Source organism: Cyclopterus lumpus, chromosome 17 (assembly GCF_009769545.1).
Source record: "Cyclopterus lumpus isolate fCycLum1 chromosome 17, fCycLum1.pri, whole genome shotgun sequence".
Lineage (NCBI taxonomy): Eukaryota > Metazoa > Chordata > Actinopteri > Perciformes > Cyclopteridae > Cyclopterus > Cyclopterus lumpus.
In genome coordinates, this window is record NC_046982.1 from 20,584,151 (window position 1) to 20,605,190 (window position 21,040).

At 42.6% G+C, this 21,040-nt stretch overlaps 2 protein-coding genes across 2 annotated transcripts in view; both read right to left on the reverse strand.

The window, feature by feature from the left end:
• Nucleotides 1-2,390: 2,390 nt before the first annotated feature.
• On the reverse strand, nucleotides 2,391-16,011 carry npc1 (Niemann-Pick disease, type C1). The gene is made up of 25 exons (XM_034555486.1): nucleotides 15,863-16,011; nucleotides 13,059-13,187; nucleotides 12,806-12,912; nucleotides 12,437-12,597; nucleotides 12,085-12,252; nucleotides 11,733-11,982; nucleotides 11,541-11,623; nucleotides 11,073-11,443; nucleotides 10,724-10,950; nucleotides 10,257-10,357; nucleotides 9,614-9,716; nucleotides 9,327-9,516; nucleotides 9,035-9,217; nucleotides 8,426-8,540; nucleotides 8,099-8,226; nucleotides 7,826-7,960; nucleotides 7,628-7,717; nucleotides 7,329-7,519; nucleotides 6,118-6,233; nucleotides 5,396-5,525; nucleotides 5,066-5,251; nucleotides 4,404-4,635; nucleotides 3,829-3,942; nucleotides 3,240-3,402; nucleotides 2,391-3,141 (listed from the first exon to the last, which is right to left on the reverse strand). The coding sequence occupies exons 1-25, from the start codon at nucleotides 15,938-15,940 to the stop codon at nucleotides 3,059-3,061; spliced, it is 3,834 nt and encodes a 1,277-aa protein (XP_034411377.1). The 5' UTR covers nucleotides 15,941-16,011; the 3' UTR covers nucleotides 2,391-3,058.
• Nucleotides 16,012-17,555: 1,544 nt separating this feature from the next.
• Nucleotides 17,556-21,040, reverse strand: part of egfra (epidermal growth factor receptor a (erythroblastic leukemia viral (v-erb-b) oncogene homolog, avian)) — a 38,450-nt gene continuing 34,965 nt past the window's right edge. The window contains exon 28 of the mRNA XM_034556122.1: nucleotides 17,556-19,504. Coding sequence (XP_034412013.1) covers nucleotides 19,155-19,504 — 350 coding nt within the window. The 3' untranslated portion in view covers nucleotides 17,556-19,154. The remainder of the gene's footprint in view (nucleotides 19,505-21,040) is intronic.

Sequence of the window (21,040 nt, forward strand, 5' to 3'; positions counted from 1 at the left end):
AACTCACTGTAACAGAAACCCGGTGAACATTAAACGCTCCTCACACTCATTTATTGATGGATCCTTTAAAAAGAACACGCAGATCAACTTTTTAGTGGGTGTGGTAGGGCCCGCCCCCCTCTCCCCCGCCCATCATAAATTATGTCATAGAATAGTACGCAATATACATGCCGTAAAAATGTCATAATACAGAATCTCACAAAAGGATGTAGCATAGTATGCCATAAAATAAGGGAAGGGCTATGTGTCATAGTGTGATATGCAATAAAAAAAAAGGTCAAAGCATGATGTATCATAAAGTCAGAGGACAGGAGGCCATAAAGGAACAGTACAACACAAGAGAGTCAAGATGTGGTCATTAAATAGTCAACGTCGAAATAAGTCGGTGTAGAATTTGAAAAGCAGTATTGAACTATACTATGTCGACAAAACTCAGGAAAAGTCACTGTATTCCATACAAATATCATAAAAAGACATGATATATGCCATATAATGTCATAGTCGGAAAAATCATGGTTTAGATCTCTCTAAACGTGCAAACATGCAAATAAAAGTAGACGTAAAATTGCTCAGAATTTTCAATTATTATTAATTTCAATCAAATAAAAATAACATACGTGTGTGTGTGTGTGTGTGGGGGGGGGGGGGTTCCTCAGCCAGGTGTGCAGGACAGGATTCTGCCGTGCTCTAGTTGGGGGGTCCCTGATTATCCTGTTGGCCTTCAGCACTGGGAGCAGAGGTCAAAAGGTCAACCTTCATGAAGACACCTTTAGAGCGTCTCGGAGTTCACATTGAACCTCCTACAGAGGGAGGAGAGTCTGGTGGTCTTGGTCATGTTGTAATAATAATAATAATAATAATATTATATATAGCACGTGATGAAAAACGGTTATGAACCCATTCAATTCAACAAATTGATTGTTGTAATTAGAACTCCTGAACTGTATTCGTTGAAAAAGAAAAATTACATTTCATGACATTATCTTCGCGATTAATCCGATTATTGTTTTTTAAAAAAAAGAATAAATAAATAAAATTAATTAATAAATAGAGTCTGCTGAGAGGCAAATATTACATAACAGGTAGATTCTCCCCTGCAGAGGAAATTAATATTTTAATCTTTCTCAGCCGGATTTAAAAAGAACAGTCCCCCGCTCTCACAGGGCAGCAGATGAATAAGTCATGAGCTGGAGAGGTTATGTGACAACAGGGACGGACAGACACAACAACAACAACAACAACACGCTGGGAGGAAGTGCATTGCTTTCAATGCGGATGCAGACGGAGCTTCAGGCGCCACTCGGTGGCGAGTCTGAAAACAACAAGCTCGTCCTCTGCAGTCATCTTCACCTTCAAAGATGAATATGACTGAAAGATGACGTCCCACTTAGTAGGAATGTTTGCTTTTATAGGTTTAAATGGTTATTACAACTAAAAAAAGGTATTGGCATATTAAATCAAATGTAATTCAGGAAAAAAGGAGACGCAGACTTCAACACATACTTGAAAGTGTTATTTAATACCTATTAAAATGTTTAAAAACTAAAGTATTCAAACGCTTGGTTTAGTCTCTTTTTTCATATTAATGTACATTACAGTTCTTTAGTCGTTTGCTCAGAGACTCTCTTTCACATACAGGTTTTAAACTGAACACAATTATTTCTTACATCACACCCCCAAAAAAAAACAAAAAAAAAAAACAGATTAAAAACAAGTGTACTGTTCCTTTAAGAACCCGGCAGATTTTTAAACAACTTGGGTAAAAAGTTGAACATCCTCTTCCTGTGACGTCACAACCGCATTCAAATTTATTTTACATTATTTTAAGAAAAGCTATGCATGGTAACGAAATGTTAATAGTTAAAAAAATTACTTGGAATTGGAACGAACCCGTCAACACACTCTAGATGACTAAATTAGTCCTGTGTAAGATATTTACAGTTAAATGTAAAGCTCCTTCTCTTAATGCAACAAATGTTCTGTTCAGTAACTGCAAAACTAATATATATATATATATATATATATATATATATATATATATATATATATATATATATATATATATATATATAAACCTAAATGTGAAGTCATCTGTTCTCCTCATAGCACCTGACATCCACATGCATCTCGTGAGAAACACTTAAAGATACATCAACGAGCTCTAAAATGAAAATGTTGCACCGGATCATTTAAATAGCTTCCAATGTGGAAATGAAAAAAAAAAAAGAGACACCTAAGGGTGCCGTGTGCACAAGGACTCGAGGTCTCAGTTTTTTAAGTTTGTCTTTTCACGTCCACGTAGAAATTTAAACCTTTTGTTATATACACTCCTCCTCCTCCTCCTCCTCCTCCACCCCCCCCCCCCCCAAAAAAAAGGAGCTAGAACAATGTGGATGTGAACGTGCCCCCCCCCCCCCCAAAAAAAAACATTAAGATGAAAACCCCAAACGTCATGTTTGTTGTGTAAACATTGCCGTCCAACGCTTCATAATAAAAGTACGTAAACCCCCGGATGTGACGTTGATGCCAGGTGTTATGGGGGCCAGCGACATTATGGTATACCTGTTCGCTCCACTTGGTGCCATTATATATATATATATATATATATATATATATATATATATATATATATATATATATATATATAAAAAATATGTAAAACTAAAACCAGTTTGACCCTTTTTAGTTTTGGGGGTTGGTTTCTGTCCTACTTCCTACAATCAAAGAGGAATTTCTGGTCGTGCTAAAAAAAAAAATATATGCTGCAGTCAGCCCGTTTTACTGTAGTGTGAGGAGGCGGAGCCATGAAGGGGTTGTGGGAGGGGGGGTCCAAAGTCTTCTGAGAAAGTCAATATGTTTGCAGTTGGACTAGTCCGGGCACTCCCTAATCCAAAAGTATATATTCCTGAGTTAAATCCGTGCATAGTAGTGGCGGCGATGATGATGATGATGATGATGATGATGATGATGAGTGTGTCACTGCTCACCACACACACACACACACACACACACACACCCTTTTTCAGACAAGTGGCTCATTGTTCATGGTCTCGGCCCGCTAGTAGTTGAGGAGGCGCTCCCTTTCTGTACCGGCGTTGCGCTTGTTAGCAGCAAACACTTTGGCTTTGTTCACCGAGGGACCTGTGAAGAAGAAAATAAATTAAAATAAAAAAAATCAGAACATGCAATCTGTCGTGGTGATCTCGTAAAGTTCGGTGCGTCGGCGCGACGCCACTGACCGATGTAACTGAGCAACACGGGGAGGAAGACGAGGCCGTGCGCGGCGCCCAGCAGCACGATGGCCAAGAACATCCGGAAGTAGAAGACCTGGAAGATCTGCGACTTGGAAAGAGCCAGGATGAGGATCCCTCCGAACTTCGTCAACGTGATGCCGCTGAACACCTGCGGGAATTAATAATAATAATAATAATATGGTGACGACGACATCGATTAGTGTTAAAAAAGGACCGACAAACAAATCATTTTGTGTGGGTGAAAAGCAGAAGTTCACAAATTTGACAAAAGCTTTATTTTGCCCGACAGCAGCTCGTTCACGCCGATATCGGTTCGTTCCAATTCCAAGTTATTTTTTTAACTATTAACATTTCGTTACCATGCATAGCTTTTCTTAAAATAATGTAAAATAAATTTGAATGCGGTTGTGACGTCACTGGAAGAGGATGTTCAACGTTGTTTAAAATCTTCCGGGTTCTTAAAGGAACAGTACACAGTTTTTTTTGTTTGTTTTTTTAACTCAAAAGCTCCTGATTGATGTTGAAGAAGCTTCCTGAAGTGTAAATGTGTAAGAAGTGGAGCTCAGAGACTCACCGAGCTCCCCATGTGAGCCAGCGCCTCCTCCGCCCGCTCCGCCCGGCTCGGCTTCACGCTGACGGAGAACGCTCGAACGATGTGGCTGCAGAACTCCACCGAGATGCCGCAGCACTGCAGCAACAACAACAACAACAACAGGACGGGACGCGACATATTTCATCAGGAGTTGGGAACAGAGAGACTTTTTGTTGGCACAATCTGTGACGCATTCATATTAAAAAAACTGAATAAAGAAAAACAGCTACGACTCTTTTAACATATTCCTTAAAAACACCTTTAAGTTATTATCATCAAGAGAGTTAGAAGTGAAATAATTCCTGTCCATATGCACTGAAACTGAAGTAAGTAAAGAGTCAAATTTGGTCTGAAAGAGACTGTAAATTATAATAATGGGGACATTCATCTCAGAGCAGATAGAAATAATGTCTAGAACTACAAAAACAAATGTAAAAAGCTTATTGTCCATCTTAACCTAAAATAGATGTTCTCTAAAGTCATTCTGGCTTCACTTAAAAACACATGTTTGTTTGTTGTTGTTGTTGTGGGATAATGTCAGCCCCCCCATGTCTCACCATGACCAGGTTCACGAGGGATATGGCATTGAGGCTGATGCTCCACAGCCACATGACGCCCAGCATGTTGACGAGGATCATGGCGATGGTGAGGCTGACGAGCGCCGCGGACCACAGCTCGAAGCCCAGCAGCACCGCGGACACCAGGAAGATGGCCGCCAGCGACGCGCCCAGGTTCACGGCCGTGTCGCGGGCGATGGTGAGGTACTGCTCGTAGAACACGTAGAAGATGCTGGAACAAAAATATGAATATATATCATTTAGTGAACACCCCTTCGGACTGTTGTTCTGTTTGCTGATGTGTTACTAGTATTCAGTATCTACAGATGTATCCCTTCATGCACCGCAATGGAGACTTGCAATTCTAATGTTGCACCTGAAACACGTGACCTCGGTATCTGAAGTAGTGATCTACATTAAGACATGAAGATACGTTGGGGCCACGAGGTCAAACGTCAGCTGTAAAATCGACATTTACTATGTTTTTCTTTGCCGTGTGCTTATCTGTGACCTCCGGGACAACCTCTCCTCCAATGACCTTGAACACAAGCAGAACATGAACTGCAAGTGTTTGACCTTAGAACACTGAAACGGGGGGTAAAACCAACACCAGTGGCAGTTGTAGCGTATCCTAGGAAACGAAGAGTGAGAACAGGACTCGCCTGTAGGCAAACACTTTGTGGCCCATGGTCTGGGTGATGTTGTCGGCCAGGATTCGAGCCATTTTTAAAGCCTCTATGTAGTCGGGGGATTCCTTCAGGATGGTGTGGTACGTCATGAAGTAGGTGGCTCCGACGCCGGCGCCTTTGGGACGCAGGTCGACCGCCGTGGCGTAGGCCGCGTGGCCGCTGGAGGAGCAGGAAGGCATCGAGAGAGAGAGAGAGAGAGAGAGAGAGAGAGAGGTGAACGAGGGGAGAATGGACCAAAATGCAACGAGACGCTCTTAAGAACAGAAGTTAAAGCGTTCGGCGAGCTGCCAGTAGAACGTTTACCCTTTTCCACACTTGACGTTTGGATTGTCCGACAGGAACATGGGTAGAAACCGCATGAAGTCGTCTCCTTCTGGCCTCTGCTTTCCACTGGGAGTCATGGGCCGACAGTGAACGCAGGAGGGGTTCACCACTGGGAAATATAACACCAAAAATGAAAAAAAGACCTCAAAAGTTGCACAATAAAAAAAAGGTTTTGTCACTAAATAACGAATCAATAAAAGAATAAAATACTCTGCAAGCCTAAAAAAACAAAAAAAAAAAAAACAATTACAGGTGTAAACAATGTTTTTTAAAATGATTTTAGATGCCTGTACTAAATACTGACCATGGCTTTATTAACATTTTGGTTAATTTTTCAAATCCTTCCTGAAACTGCACGCAGCTAAATTGCCCAACACTTTACACGCAGTAAATATTCCATGTGGGTTAAAAGACTTTTACTATTCGCTTCACAGTTCCTCAAATAAAATGCCCACTTTTCAAACTGCACGCAAGTCATTTTAATAACCAGGGACCTTTTTAAATAAAAGAATACCTCAATTTAATGTCATATCAAGTCATTCATAAAGTTTAAATATTGCAATACTCGAGTATTACTTTTAAATACAACGCAGATTCTTTCCTGTGTGAAAAACTGGCAAAAGAAATTAAAAAAAAGTCAAACATGGGCTCAAACGAGGTCGAAGGTTCAAAGTGTGTCGACAGCAGGTAAACAAACGTACCGGAGGCATTGCAGAAGTCCCCGCTGGCGTTGAGGTAGCGGCAGCAGGAGGACTGAGGCTTCACCCAGTCGAAGTAGTCATCGAGCCAAGAGGACGGCGTGAACGCCACGGTCGTGCTGCAGGACGAGGGACATTTAATTAGGTTATATAACCAGAGACCAACCTGAACGCCCAACTGGTGCAGCCTGGGGTTCCTAACCACCATGTACATTCAAATGCAATTCAAATTTAAATTAAAAACAGGTATTTAGCCACTTCCTGTTACTCCTTTTTGTTTAAAAAAAAAAATAATAATAATAATGAATGAGCACTTTTTCACTTTTAGCCACTTCCTGTTCAGGTAATTCAGTTATTTAGCCACTTCCTGTTCAGGTAATTCAGTTATTTAGCCACTTCCTGTTCAGGTAATTCAGTTATTTAGCCACTTCCTGTTCAGGTAATTCAGTTATTTAGCAACTTCCTGTTCAGGTAATTCAGTTATTTAGCCACTTCCTGTTCAGGTAATTCAGGTATTTAGCAACTTCCTGTTCAGGTAATTCAGGTATTTAGCCACTTCCTGTTCAGGTAATTCAGGTATTTAGCAACTTCCTGTTAATCCTTTTTTGTAAATCTTCAAAATGAGAGAATATGAATATGAATGAGTCCTAAAAAATAATAATGAATGAGCACTTTTTCACTTCAGGTATTTAGCCACATCCTGTTACTCCTTTTTGGGTTTTTTTCAAATCTTCAAAATGACAGAATATGAATATGAATGAGTCCTAAAAAATAAAATTAAAATAATGAATGAGCACTCTTTCACTTTTGGTTCCTTCGTCTCAAAGTCAAAGTGGGTTTGTTGAAAAAGGTTTTTGGTTACATGCCTGAAATAAATTCTCCAGGTTAACTTGAGCTGAGGAGATTTGTTATTGTTGTGTTCTACAACATAATGTAGAACACAAGAAGAAATGTACACTTTTATTGATCCCCGTGGGTAAATTCTTCTCTGCATTGACCCATCTTAGTAGCAACTAGGGGGTTCAGTGCCTTGCTCAAGGACACTTTGACATGCAGCTATGGGGAGCGCTACAGCCGAACCAATGAGACGTGTACGAGTGTAAGCGTCATAAAGCCCATCGTCTGTCTGTCGAGGGAACCGGCGCAACGCTAAGAATCCATCTCGTCTCGCGCGGGTCGCCCCGTCGGTGTCGTAAACGTCGTCCTGGACTCACTAGTCGCTGATGAGCGAGGCGCCGTAGACCTGCTGGACCAGAGAGTCGTTGTTGCAGCCGACTCCTCCGCACACGGCGTTCTGGCCCTCCGGGCTGCTGTAGTTGTGACCGTCCTCCACCACGAAGTACACCGGAGCGCCGGTGTGGAGGTACATGCTCAGGTTCTTAAAGTACTCCAGCACGTACGAGTCCTGGATATATAAAAAAAAATTTAAAAAAAAGAGACGGATCATCGGAATAGATTCAAGCACCATCCATCCACGAACACAAGAGTTATGATGGAAAATGCATAAACATACATCCGGCATGGAGAGTTTCTGGTCCAGTCCGATCTCCACTTTATTCACCACAGAAATGCTGAAGGAGAGAATTCCCACAAAAACTGCCACCTGAACAAAAAACACATTTTCATCAGGTCAACGGACAAAATATATATATATATATATATAAATAAATAAATGCCCAATACGTGATAAATAGCAGTCTAAAATACTCACTATGATTGGTCGCACCCACTCTTTGAGGAGGAACGGGGCGAAGATCTTCCTGAAGAACTGGAAGAGGAAGCTGTCCTTCTTTTCTTCCTGGCCGTCCGGCAGCTTCGCGCAGCAGAAGATGTCGAGCCGATTCCCCTTTTGACCGCGACAGACAACGCAGCGTTCGATAAGAGCGTAAACCAATGTGTCTCTATCCCCCCCCCCCCCCCCCTCCCCTCAATTCTGCCATCTTTAAAAGCACTCCAGAAATCCTCGTTTCCCCCTCGCTCTCACCTCCTGCCTCTGGGCGTCCAGGCCGAGCAAGCTGACGAAGCAGCTGATCTGCAACAGGAAGTCGATGAAAACGGCCAAGCCGGCAAACAGAGAGAACGTCCTCACGGCGGGCATGTTGGACAGGGCTCCTGCAGAAGAGGAAACAAACAAAGAGGTCAACAGATTTATCAGGAAGCTACGACGCTGAGAAATATCCTCATTCTGCTGAACGTGGCATATATATATATATATATATATATATATATATATATATATATATATATATATATATATATATATATATATATATATATATATATATATATATATATATATAGTGTGTTTTACCGAGGAAAAAGGCGACCGTCTCCGAGAAGGAGGAGAGAAACATGCTCGGGGCCACGTCTCCAAGGATACGGCCAATCTGCTGGTGAAGCTCCTCCTGGGGCATCCGCTCATCCCTCTGTTCAGAAATACAAAAAAAAATTATAATATATATATATATATATATATATATATATTTTTTTTTTTTTAAAAACACTTTTTAGGAGGTTTACCAGGTTTTATTGGCAGCATATTAAAAAAATAAAAAAGGTATGATTTATTTTCTAATAAAAAAAGGCAGACGGTTGTCATGACAAACACAACGAAACAAGGTCACTTTTCACCTTTTAATGTACTATATAAATGTACTATATACTTATGGCTGTCTTTTATTTATTTATTCTCCTTTTTGTCATTTACGATGTTTTGTATCGTTCTTTTTTTTGTTCAGTGAAACTGAAAAAACAAAAAAACAATAAATAAAAAGTAATTTAAAAAAAAAAACACATGGTTACTTTTCCAAGTGGATTAATTTGAAGCGCCAGTAATTAAGAGAGATCACACGCGTTAAACCACGAGGCAAAAATCAATTGGTTATTACGCAACGATTTAACGCTTGGTTGCTGTGGTTACCTGGTACGTCTGCACTATAATAAAGATGTTGTCCACCCCGACCGCCAGCACCAGGAAAGGAATGACCTCGATCACAATGAGGGTGAGGGGAACGCCGAAGTAGCTGAAGAGCCCCAGCGAGGAGGACACCGAGCTGAGCACAATCAGGATGCCCGCGATGCCCAGAGAGATCTTAGAGTCCACCTGCACGGGGGGGGGGGGGGGGGGGTGAAAGGTCACAGGGTCAGCCATGGTCCTGCTTTTTATTTTTTCACGCCAGTAGCAGGAAGCTGTCAACAAGGAGTCGTCTTACCATCACTCTCCTGCAGCTGTTGATGTGACCCAGGGCCAGGGAGATGTAGATGAACATGATGGCGTAGCTGATCACGATGGTGCCGACGTCACTGTTGCTCTCTCGGTCGATTTCGTCCTCGATGCTCCGCTCGGCACTGAAGGCGACGGTCAGGTTGGGATTGTTGAAGTTCTTCATGAACTTGATGAATCTAGTAATTTCAAAATTTCAAAAAAGTTAATGCAAAGACGCCATTAGGAGGTTATTTCTGCTAATCAAAGATCTCCTCCTTCATAAAGACGTCTCACTCTTGCTCCCAGGCCAGAGCTTTGCCCAGCCTCACGGAGTCGTTCAGGTAGTTGTTGAGTGGGAAGGTGATCACCAGAGCCGTGGCGTTGTTGTAGTTGGTTTCTGTGATGGAGACGCATTCGTTGTAAACGTTAAGTTTATCAAAACACATAAATAACCGGAGATCGATCCTCGCAAGATGGCGAAAGAATCGCTGGACCACAAAAAAAAAAAAAAATCCATCTTGTTCTACTTCAAGAAAATGTGTTCATCCCGGGAGGAGCCAATGGCAGCGATGGGCGTGGTTGAGGTGTGTGTGTGTGTGTGTGAGACGCAACGACAGAGGAGGCGACTGTGCATTCAAAACAACAACAACAACAACAACAACACCTAAAGAATTTAGCGTATACGCTGTAGGGGATTGTTTCTCCTTTGAGAGAAGAACAAAAAAAAAGGGTTTGGTAGAAGTTTGATTGACAGATCAGTTAAATCCAGTCACCTGCAAAGTATTGACTCATTCTTGATGTTATAATTATAACCCGACTCGGGGACCAAAAGGGGCAAAGTATTTTATTTAAGAATCCCCCCGAGACGTTGCAAAGTGATTACGCAACTAATGTAAATTCTTCTCCGCCCCTCAAAAAGACGTTAACACCGGCTCACCGTCGTAGCCCCCGAGGGCCAGCCAGGGGAAGATGGGGCCCCCGTAGGTGCCCAGACAGGGGTCGTGGAGCATAGTGGTGTCGTTGAGGGATGCCGGTGCACTGTGGAAGAAAAACAAACAAAAAAAACAGCCATTATTAGTTAAGCCCAGTCTTTTTTTTTTTTTGGTGCCATTTCTTAAACCTAATTGTAGCGGCGGCTAAGAATAACGGATGAAGAACCGCTGCGTGACAAACAAAGAGGAAGTCGGATTGAACACACAGTTCTCAGATGCCGGTGTCTGGAGGAAGCGCTTCCTCGTGAGCTGCAGGTGTTCGATTGCGACACAGAAGTTTGGACCTTATTACTTTTTATGTTTTTTTCCAAAACATGCAATAGATTTATGGTGACAATTAAGACCATTTTAAGACCAGTGTATTGGTTAACGGGACGATATAAAAATCGCTAAATGTAGCATCAACCCTCACCTGACGCAGTAAAGGAAGTGGCTGTGATAGTCGGCGTAAACGTAGAAGTCGTCCCCGACGACGTGGTCCAGCACGGCGTGGCTGTTCTGGAAGTAGTTGAGCACACTCAAGATGGTGCAGTTGTTATTGAAAGGGGCCAGCGGAGCCAAGCAGATGTCCTTCAAGGTGACGCTTTGGCCCTCGTACGTCGCTATGAGGCCTTCGATGGAAAGCTGAAGATCCAGCACCTGGTTTGCAGAGAAAAATGAAAGTAGAAGAAAAGAGAACCGATTAAACACAGTTTAGAGAAAAAGCAGCCGCAACAGGTTTCTATTTTATCCGGTGATGTCGACTTCTCCAGCTAACCCACCTGGTGCAGGATGTCTTTGTCCAGGATGGCTCCGAATGGGACGTCCGACCCTCCGAAGTACGGGGAGTAAATAAAAGTGTCGGTGAGCGGCGTGGTGATGATGAGCTGCGCCGTTCGGAAAAAGGGTCCGAAGTGGCTGTCGAAGTAGTCCTTCTCTTGCCGAGCCTGGCTGGAGGGAGAGGACCACAGCTCCACGGGGTCGGTGGTGATGCGCATGAAGAACAGGCCCCCGGAGGAGGCGGCCACCAGTATCAGGCTGCCCAGTATGACCAGGGTGGGGCGGCGCACGCAGAAGGAACCCCAGGAACTGAAGAGGACACGCAGGGCGTTCTCGAAGCGCTCGCCCAGCGTTTCACAGCACGACGCGTTTACTTGAGGAGGAGAGAGAGACGTGGAGTTAGCTCACGGCACAACAGTGTTAATACATGCGACTAAGGAGATATTAAGAGCGTTCACTCCTTTCAATACCTTGGTCAGGATTATTGCTATTGATAGAGAGTGGGTTATTGCTGTCCAATATGGGGCCGTACTCAGACATGATGGTCCTCTTCCTGTAGGCACAAAGAACCACGCACTCTTAAAGCCAGCATCAGGACCAATGTGTGGAGTCTGCTGGTATAACACATGAATCCAAGAGGAATAAACCACAAGATCCATCACCTGTAACACCAAGCTCCCAGCACGGCTCCGATAAAGATGAACAGGAAGGCCGCGTAAGAGATCCACATGATGAGGGTCATGGCGTCGATGCCAAGGATGGTCCAGGGAGGGGGAAGAGGGGGGGGCACGGGTTTGGGGCCACAGGCCTTGGCGCAGTCCTGACAGGAGCAGGGACCCGAACCGTCCTCCAGGCCTTCTGTACAGGCGTACGTCTTGTTGTTCATGGGCGTGTGACCAGACACCGGGACGTCTAGCGCAACACAAGAGTAAACATCAACAAAAAGGTAAACATCGGTTTAAAGTGCATAAAAAGGGGGAAACCTTTCTGCAGCATGACCTAAAAACGATGTACCTGAGAATATGGGGATGATAGAAAAAGGAGTCTGTCCGTTGTTAATATTGAACATGTACTGGATCCAGTTGGTAGCGTTGCAGTCCTTTGCATCCTTTCCACACAGCAGTGCTAAGGCCTTCACGTTACTGGATGGTGCCTGGACGTCCATACAGGCATTATACATGGCTGGAAAAACAACAACAACAATTTCATTAGTTCAGTTGAACTGCCAACCCCCCCCAAAAAAACACAGTTATGACATAAGTCACCCACAACACGATGTTAAAGTAGGAAACTAACTAAGTTCCTTCAGCAGGCGTGAATAATGAGAACTCTGCATGTTTTTCCCGACACGTGGCCCTGAACTCACCGTTGGAAAAGTTCTTTCCGATGTAGTACTCCACTTCCAAAACGTTGGTGGAATTGATCTTGGTGGCATTGAACTTGGTGGCGTTCATGAAGCGGCTCTGGTGAGGGCTGCAGGTCAGCTCGCAGAAGAGGTTCATCAGGTTGAAGAAGCAGGCAGGGCACCTGCACACGAGTGTGGGACGCACACACGGTTTACAAATAAGAGAAAGCGGTCGTTAATAAAGATAATATATCTACAAAAGATAAGATCAGAGTCATTTGGCCCGTCCTTAAACCATTATTGGTGACATGCATAATGCCCCTTCACAGCATGTCACGTGCTTCATTAGTACTCACATTAGTATAAGTATGTTATGACTGCAGTGCCTACCGAGACAGAAATTGAAGGGGCAGCTGGAGGCTCCCTTTGAGGGTGTTCAACTGGTTGACGTCGCAGCAGAGGCGTCGCTCTCCGTAGTCGTATCCGGGGCAAAGCTCCTGCGGGTAACCACGAGAAAAAAAAAGAAGTTGGGGATGGTGTCATTTTTCCAACAGTGCAAAGAAGAACGAGAAAGCAGAAGTATCGATCAGGACGTCAGCACAAAAAACAAGGACAAGAATAATCGAGATGCTCCTCCGTGTACCGTGAGAAGGTCATAGCCTTTGGGGTCCAGAGGGAGGGAAGGACCGGTGTAGTTGCAGTTGTACTTTTTTCCGGGCACCTTTTCGGACTCCCCGCACTCACCGTACCACACGCAGTGCTGGGCCTCCACCTGGCAGAGAGACACAAGAAGAAAGACAATATGGTCAATGTTTTTGTTTCAGCACGTCGGTCTGCATTCAGCACAGTCTGTTGAATCTTAAGAAGCTTTTTTTTTTAATGAGAGCCTACTTTAATTTTCATGTGACGAGGACACGGACAAGGTCTGGCCTAAGAATCCAAGACAGATAGCTCGTAGAGTTCCTCTACAGGTCGGCGAAAAAGAGCATGTGACTTAGTTTTGGCTGCTTTTTAAACTTGACTAACCTAAACCTAAAAAGAGGTTGAACATTTTTTTGTCACTTTAAACCCTCGAGTCTATCATCTCGTGCTTTGCATGGTCTGAAAATAAAAATAAAAACGCCACTTCTGCAAAAAGAAGAGATATAGCCGCGTATTAATCACAGTCGGTTTAGTCACACCGTGCACGATCATCTTGCATAACCCGACATTAAACGTGATAGGGCCCGGAGAAAGGAGAACCGTGGTCAGATTCCTAAGGCAACACGTCAACACTCAGCAAACTGTTGTTTTTTTACGACTCCAACTAAGAACAATTTGAGCTCTACGTTCGTAAGCGCTTCTGCAGTTCGAGGCGTCCGTTATCTGTCTATTCAGCATCAGGGCGCTCACATGAGGGGAAGTTAAGGGATTCACTTACTCTACAGACTGCTTTTTTTACGAGCCAGTCCAGTGTCGCACTCTGTCCTGCTTGAGCCTTGTGGGCGCCGAGTTCAAAGGCAGCATTCGCATTATTGCTCCAGTGGGGAGTCGAGATACACGTTTATATGTAGAACCAGAAGTTGTGTGTGAAGTGGTTCATAAACCCCTCTCCAGGAATGTGCCTTTAAGCTCCTTTTAGTCTCCTCGCAGGATGCTGAGATCTCACCTCCAAACCCCCTTAATGATTCATCATATTCAGAATGAGCTGATGGAGTTGGATTGACCCGAGTGCCTCTTCAACAGGAGGGCAAACAATGCAGTCGGGAGCAGCCAGAGATAAGCGGGCGAGTATCACCGCCGGCAACCGATTACATCGAAATTCTAAAAAGAAGTGCGCGTGTTGTGATCAATATCATCGAGGCGTCCCCCGGAGATTGTGTTGTCTCTTGTAACTTTACTTACATTATGTATTATTACTATATTATTATCCTTTAATACGGTATGTAACGTTACTTACATTATGTATTATTACTATATTATTATCCTTTAATACGGTATGTAACTTTACTTACATTATGTATTATGTAGTATTACAATATTATTATCCTTTAATACGGTATGTAACTTTACTTACATTATGTATTATGGAGTATTATTATATTATTATCCTTTAATACGGTATGTAACGTTACTTACATTATGTATTATTACTATATTATTATCCTTTAATACGGTATGTAACTTTACTTACATTATGTATTATGTAGTATTACAATATTATTATCCTTTAATACGGTATGTAACTTTACTTACATTATGTATTATGGAGTATTATTATATTATTATCCTTTAATACGGTATTTAACGTTACTTACATTATGTATTATGTAGTATTACAATATTATTATCCTTTAATACGGTATTTAACGTTACTTACATTATGTAGTATTACAATATTATTATCCTTTAATACGGTATGTAACGTTACTTACATTATGTATTATGTAGTATTATTATCCTTTAATACGGTATGTAACGTTACTTACATTATGCATTATTACTATATTATTATCCTTTAATACGGTATGTAACTTTACTTACATTATGTATTATGTAGTATTACAATATTATTATCCTTTAATACGGTATTTAACGTTACTTACATTATGTAGTATTACAATATTATTATCCTTTAATACGGTATGTAACGTTACTTACATTATGTATTATGTAGTATTATTATCCTTTAATACGGTATGTAACGTTACTTACATTATGCATTATTACTATATTATTATCCTTTAATACGGTATTTAACGTTACTTACATTATGTATCATCTAGTATTACTTTACTATTATCGTTTAATACGGTTTAAAAAATAATAATAAAAAATTAAAAAGCCTAGACAGGCAAGTTTTTCTCTCATTACATTATTTATCAAACAATAAAAATAAAAGCCACACGTCAGGTCACGTCATGTTCCACCTGGTGTCCGCTGGTTGAACAACGTGCTCACGCTGCACATTCAGTTCTTTTCTCAGTCCACTCGTGAAGAGCCGTTGAACCATTGAAACATAAAAACACACCTGGCTTCAGGTGATCACAGTAACTGGAGCATGTTTACATCAACGCCATTTAAATACACACTTTAAATAAATAGGGTGGAGCTATTTTAAAATGTTTCTTTAAAAAAAAAAAAGAAGCACGAAACTCGTCTCAAAGCTAATCTGTCTTCACTAGTTTTTGGCTCGTGCAGTTTTTCAACGAACATTCATGCTATTCAGCTATTATTATTATTATTATTATTATTATTATTATTATTAATGTTTTAGCTCCCGTTAAGTGAATTACCGGCTCACGCTATGAGTGCCCCGTATAGAAGAAAACAACAACAAAAAACAACGGAAAATCCTTCAAAATCTGAAGTAACCCGGATGTTTAACGTTAGTTTTTTCGCTAGCGGACCGAAGTCCAGTCATGTTTTAGTCACGAGACCCCCCACGGGACGCCAGTTGACACTCACCCATCGAAAGTGTCCCTCCGACAGGAGGATGAAGAAGAGCAGCGGCCATGAACGGCGTCCCCCCGGTAGGACTCCCATCGCTGCGCCTGAAACGAGACGAACTGGTCTCGGTCACCGAAAGTTTCGCATATCTTGTTGATGGGGGTTCTTCTTCGTGGTATTTATATATTTGGTCGCAAGGGGGCGGAGACAAACTGCCGCCTCGGTGCTGCCGCCGCGCGGTGCGGAGGACGCATTGCAATCTCCTCGCCAACATAAACAAATCCCCACCCCCACCCCCCCCAAAAAAACCTTTAAAACCTCTTTTATCAATAATTTTTAAGAGCATTTTTATAAAAATACAACTAATTAGACGGGGATAATAAATATTCTGTCCTGGATTTATTTCCATTTTTCTTTTTTTTCCCTGGTGCAACCTTATCAGGATAGAGAAGGAAATCCAATGTGAGATAATAAGAAGTGTTAGCAGACGGTGGCCAAAGGGCAAGACGGTTTGCATCACATGAACACACAATGTGTGTGACATGTTTCAGGAAGCAGGCAAAGTAACACGTATTATAGACTTAAACAATATAGAAAATACGTTTTTTTACATGTAAACTGTAAACCAAAAAGTAAGATTATATTCATTAGGCAATAATGTCAGTAATGTCTTTTAAGACTTAGCCTTAAAGGTATCCATATAGTTTGAATAGGGCAGTTTATTTCATTCCATGACACCGGTATATGGAAAGAAACCCCATACCCAATGTATCTTTAATCTTTAATGATTTAAGTTTGCACATGCACCTCCCTGAAATAATGGTTACATTAGCTGTGAGAAATTCATGTAATATCCTTTAACTTTATATATTTCCTATGCTGTTGTAACGCCTAAGTAATATGCTCATTTTAAAACCCCTAGTTTTATTACTCATTAATGAAATCAAACAGTGCATTGACACGAGGTCACAATGGGCGTGTGCTCTCTTTCATGTGAACGCTTCCTCCTCGTCTGTCATCAATCCAATGTGATTAAAGGGAACAGTCCTGATGAAGCAGATTACTTTGATTGTGCTCATTTGAATTGAATTGAAATTTAATTTAATTACACATATATTGTGTCATTGAGACATACTTGAAACCAAGTTTTCAAGTGCTTAACAATCTAAATTTAGAAATATTTATAATATAACTCTTATAATTTCTAACCTTACAGCCTTGAACATGTAGGACCTAATCTAATCTCTCAAATCCTCAGACCTACGTAAACTAAATATATACTAACTTAAAAAAAAACTTAAAATGCATCTTTTACTCTAGTTTTATATGTGTCAAAGAATCTGCCGTGTTGGCAGTTTAATTTAATATTTTAATTCTTTTTCATGTCCGAAACACAGCAGACGGCGCCGTATCCCATGGTGTTTAAATATGTTAAACTCCTCAGTTAGGGTTTTTAAAAAAAAAGCAATAAAATGTTCAAGGAAAATAAACGTCAGCACTTTTGGATCAATGAAATATAAAAAGAAGCCATTGTTTTATTCCGTGTGTTCAATGAGATTGGAGTCTCGAGACGCTCAACCAGGGCTTCTTCTATCTGGTCAGTAAGATAAAACCGACTGAGTAGATGAATGAATCACTGGGCTCCTCCGGTCCTCCATCTCGCTCTTCACTCGCTGTTGAGGGGAAACAAAACAACGACGGTCTTTCCATAGAAAAAAAAATGATTTATTCAAGTTCACTTTCGAATGAAATAATCACAATTCAGGAATGAGTGCATATTCACGTACGATGTGACAAAGAAAAACTGTGTCCGGAGTATAAATTATAGGTGACTATTTGTTGTTGGGGGTATAGTACAGTATATTCACTGTTTTCTGTACATGTACCTGTGTAAAATCTGCAAAAAAAGTAGGCTTTTCAGGTTGCTACAATAGTATATTCCTTTAAAACTAGGAATAATATCTGCAAAGTGTAATGGCCTCGCAAGAGCACGAGACGTTAAAGCTAGGAGCAAATTCAGAGATGCTGTAGGTTGTCGACAGCCTGCGCGAAACAACGGTCTACATTTCTGTATTATAAAAAAAAGAAAGAGTCTCCAGCTATTAATATAGAAACATCAGAAACGCTGTTTGTTTCTGGAGCCGTTCGAATAGTCTGTAAAACCCACTTGTGTTTACGGGGAAACACGACTTCTAATCTAAAAAAAACCAAAAGTCCAAAACACGTTACTCAAATGACCAAAGACAGTAAAAAAAAACCAAAACATAAAATCTGTTTTGTTGCACGAGTAAAAAAAAAAAAACTCAAAAAAATGGAGGACCAGAAAAAACTACTTCCTGGGTGCACAAAGCTTAAACTTTGTGGGTGGACACAAATATGCTCCATGGTACAGGAGGCGCTGCAGGTTCTTCAACTGCAAAGCCACAATCACACAGGAAGTGTGACACACATGAGGGGGGGGGGGGGGCAACCAGTGTGTGATGCATACAGAACGGTTTTAAGAGCATAAAAGTAACATATTTTAAACAATACAATTCTCCAGTATTCCCATTTAAACCGACTGCAACATTTTTCTTTCTCCTTGTTGACTCGAACCTTCGGTACCCCCTTCGGTACCCCCTTTGGGACCCCCTTCGCTTTGGGACCCCCTTCGGGTCTTCTCGACTCGCCCACAGGGGGGGGGCCGTGCGCCGCCGTCGACCCTTTAAATCCCAACGTGTCGATACCTTTTTGCAAGTCGGATACCGATTGCGTATCCGACTCGTGATTGGACAGCGCGAGTACCTTCAGGGTTTGCGATCCGGGGATCGAGCCGCCGGTTTCTGTCCTCTCGCGGCGTCGACCTTCTGCCTCCTAAAAATGGAGGCAGTTCAATCTTTTTCTCAAAAACAAAAAAAAGGAGGTCGTTCACATTCCTTTTCTTTTTTTAAAGCAGTCGACGTACGACATCCCACGCGACCTTTAGAGAGGTTTTTTCCCCCCTTTTAAACGCATCTGATCCAGCGACTCTCAGCTCAACTGAGTCCTCTTCCGTCCATCTTTGATCAAGAAAAAAGTCATTTTGTGGTTTGGTGGTGAGAAGAAAAAAAAAGGTCTTTGGAATGAGAAGGTTTTTTTTTTTGAGTGACAGCTACGCCTGCATGCAAACAACACGGAAAGCTTCCACAAAAGGGGGGTTCACTTTGACTCCGTAAGACATGGATAATAATTGATGGTACCACCTAGCTACGCCTTCTCGGGCCGATACATCGATGCCCCGAGTTAATGGAACAAGTCCGGAGTTGTATTGTCCGTGTCCACTCGCCGCCCCTCAGTCCGGGCCCAGGTACTCTGCGTTTTCAGCCGCCGGGATGTGCCCGTTGGCGTGGGTCTTGAAGGTGGGAGTGAAATCCTGTTGGTAGTCGGGGTTGTCCATGCTGTTCTGGGCCTGGCATCTCTGAACGCCGCGCGGCGCCGTGCCGTTGGAGGCGAGCGGGAGGACGGCGGGGCACGCGATCTCGTTGAGGTACTCGGGTTCGACGCCGCCGCCGTTCTTAAAGCAGTTCAGGTACTCGGTCTCCGCGTCGTCGGACGAGATGGTGGGGAGGGCGGCGCGGGGCGGACCCGGGTGCTGGTAGACGGGGTTCATCACGTCTGAAAGGCCGTTCTGGTTCATGTAGTCTGTAAGGAAAGACACGGGAGCGTGAGCAAGGGCACGGGGTAGTTTCTCATTGAGTGAATACGCAGATTAAATAGTAAAAAGTAGCAGTTTATGAAAGGGAAACGGAACATAATGGTGGTACAAACTCTGGGCATTGGAGTTTGAAAGAAGTAGATGTTTAGAACAAGTGTTATCAAAGTGGAACCCAGTGTTTCTGGAGCTTAGACAACAAGCCAATTAAGTACTTTTTTAAATCAACGTCACATCAAAGTGATCAATACAGTTGTGAGGAGTATCTGTTATGAAATATCTTCCCCAAATGGTGCGTTCAAGGAAGGTATTTGCAGTCAAAAAGCTAAGGATTAAAGATCAAACAATAAGTAAATTAAGTCGCTGTAAAAAGAAAAGGACAATGAGAATCTAGAAGGTTGTGGCAAACCAGATGAAGGGTGTAGTGTGTTTATCACACGGATGGTAATCCATGTCTGATGTTCTTATGGTCCTCATGATGACACTTTTCTTTTTAAAAAGTCCACTGCAGGACCCCAAAGACTAAAAGACGTCTGCGCTAACGGTACCATTAAAAAACCACTGGGACGAGTAGACGGGACCAGTTGGCAAATGGCAGACGTTCTTCAGCAATATGCCTCTCGTCCACTAGATGTCCCTCTCTTCCACTAGATGTCCCTCTCTTCCTCTAGATGTCCCTCTCTTCCACTAGATGTCCCTCTCTTCCTCTAGATGTCCCTCTTGTCCACTAGATGTCCCTCTCTTCCACTAGATGTCCCTCTCTTCCTCTAGATGTCCCTCTCTTCCTCTAGATGTCCCTCTTCCTCTTCCTCTAGATGTCCCTCTCGTCCACTAGATGTCCCTCTCTTCCTCTAGATGTCCCTCTCTTCCTCTAGATGTCCCTCTTCCTCTTCCACTAGATGTCCCTCTCTTCCACTAGATGTCCCTCTCTTCCACTAGATGTCCCTCTCTTCCTCTAGATGTCCCTCTCTTCCACTAGATGTCCCTCTTCCTCTTCCTCTAGATGTCCCTCTCTTCCTCTAGATGTCCCTCTCTTCCTCTTCCTCTAGATGTCCCTCTCGTCCACTAGATGTCCCTCTCTTCCTCTAGATGTCCCTCTCTTCCTCTAGATGTCCCTCTTCCTCTTCCACTAGATGTCCCTCTCTTCCACTAGATGTCCCTCTCTTCCACTAGATGTCCCTCTCTTCCACTAGATGTCCCTCTCTTCCACTAGATGTCCCTCTCTTCCTCTAGATGTCCCTCTCGTCCACTAGATGTCCCTCTCTTCCACTAGATGTCCCTCTCTTCCACTAGATGTCCCTCTTCCTCTAGATGTCCCTCTCTTCCTCTAGATGTCCCTCTCGTCCACTAGATGTCCCTCTCTTCCACTAGATGTCCCTCTTCCTCTTCCACTAGATGTCCCTCTCTTCCTCTAGATGTCCCTCTCTTCCACTAGATGTCCCTCTCTTCCTCTAGATGTCCCTCTTGTCCACTAGATGTCCCTCTTCCTCTTGATGTCCCTCTCTTCCACTAGATGTCCCTCTCGT

Bases quoted from the DNA above. Each gene is read 5' to 3' on its own strand.
- npc1 (XM_034555486.1), bottom strand. From the start codon at position 15,940: ATGGGAGTCCTACCGGGGGGACGCCGTTCATGGCCGCTGCTCTTCTTC. The intron at 8,541-9,034 runs GTAACCACAGCA...ATTTCTGAACAG, and splicing joins TTATAGTGCAGACGTACCAG to AGGGATGAGCGGATGCCCCA. The intron at 7,520-7,627 runs GTATGTTTATGC...TTATATATCCAG, and splicing joins AGAAACTCTCCATGCCGGAT to GACTCGTACGTGCTGGAGTA.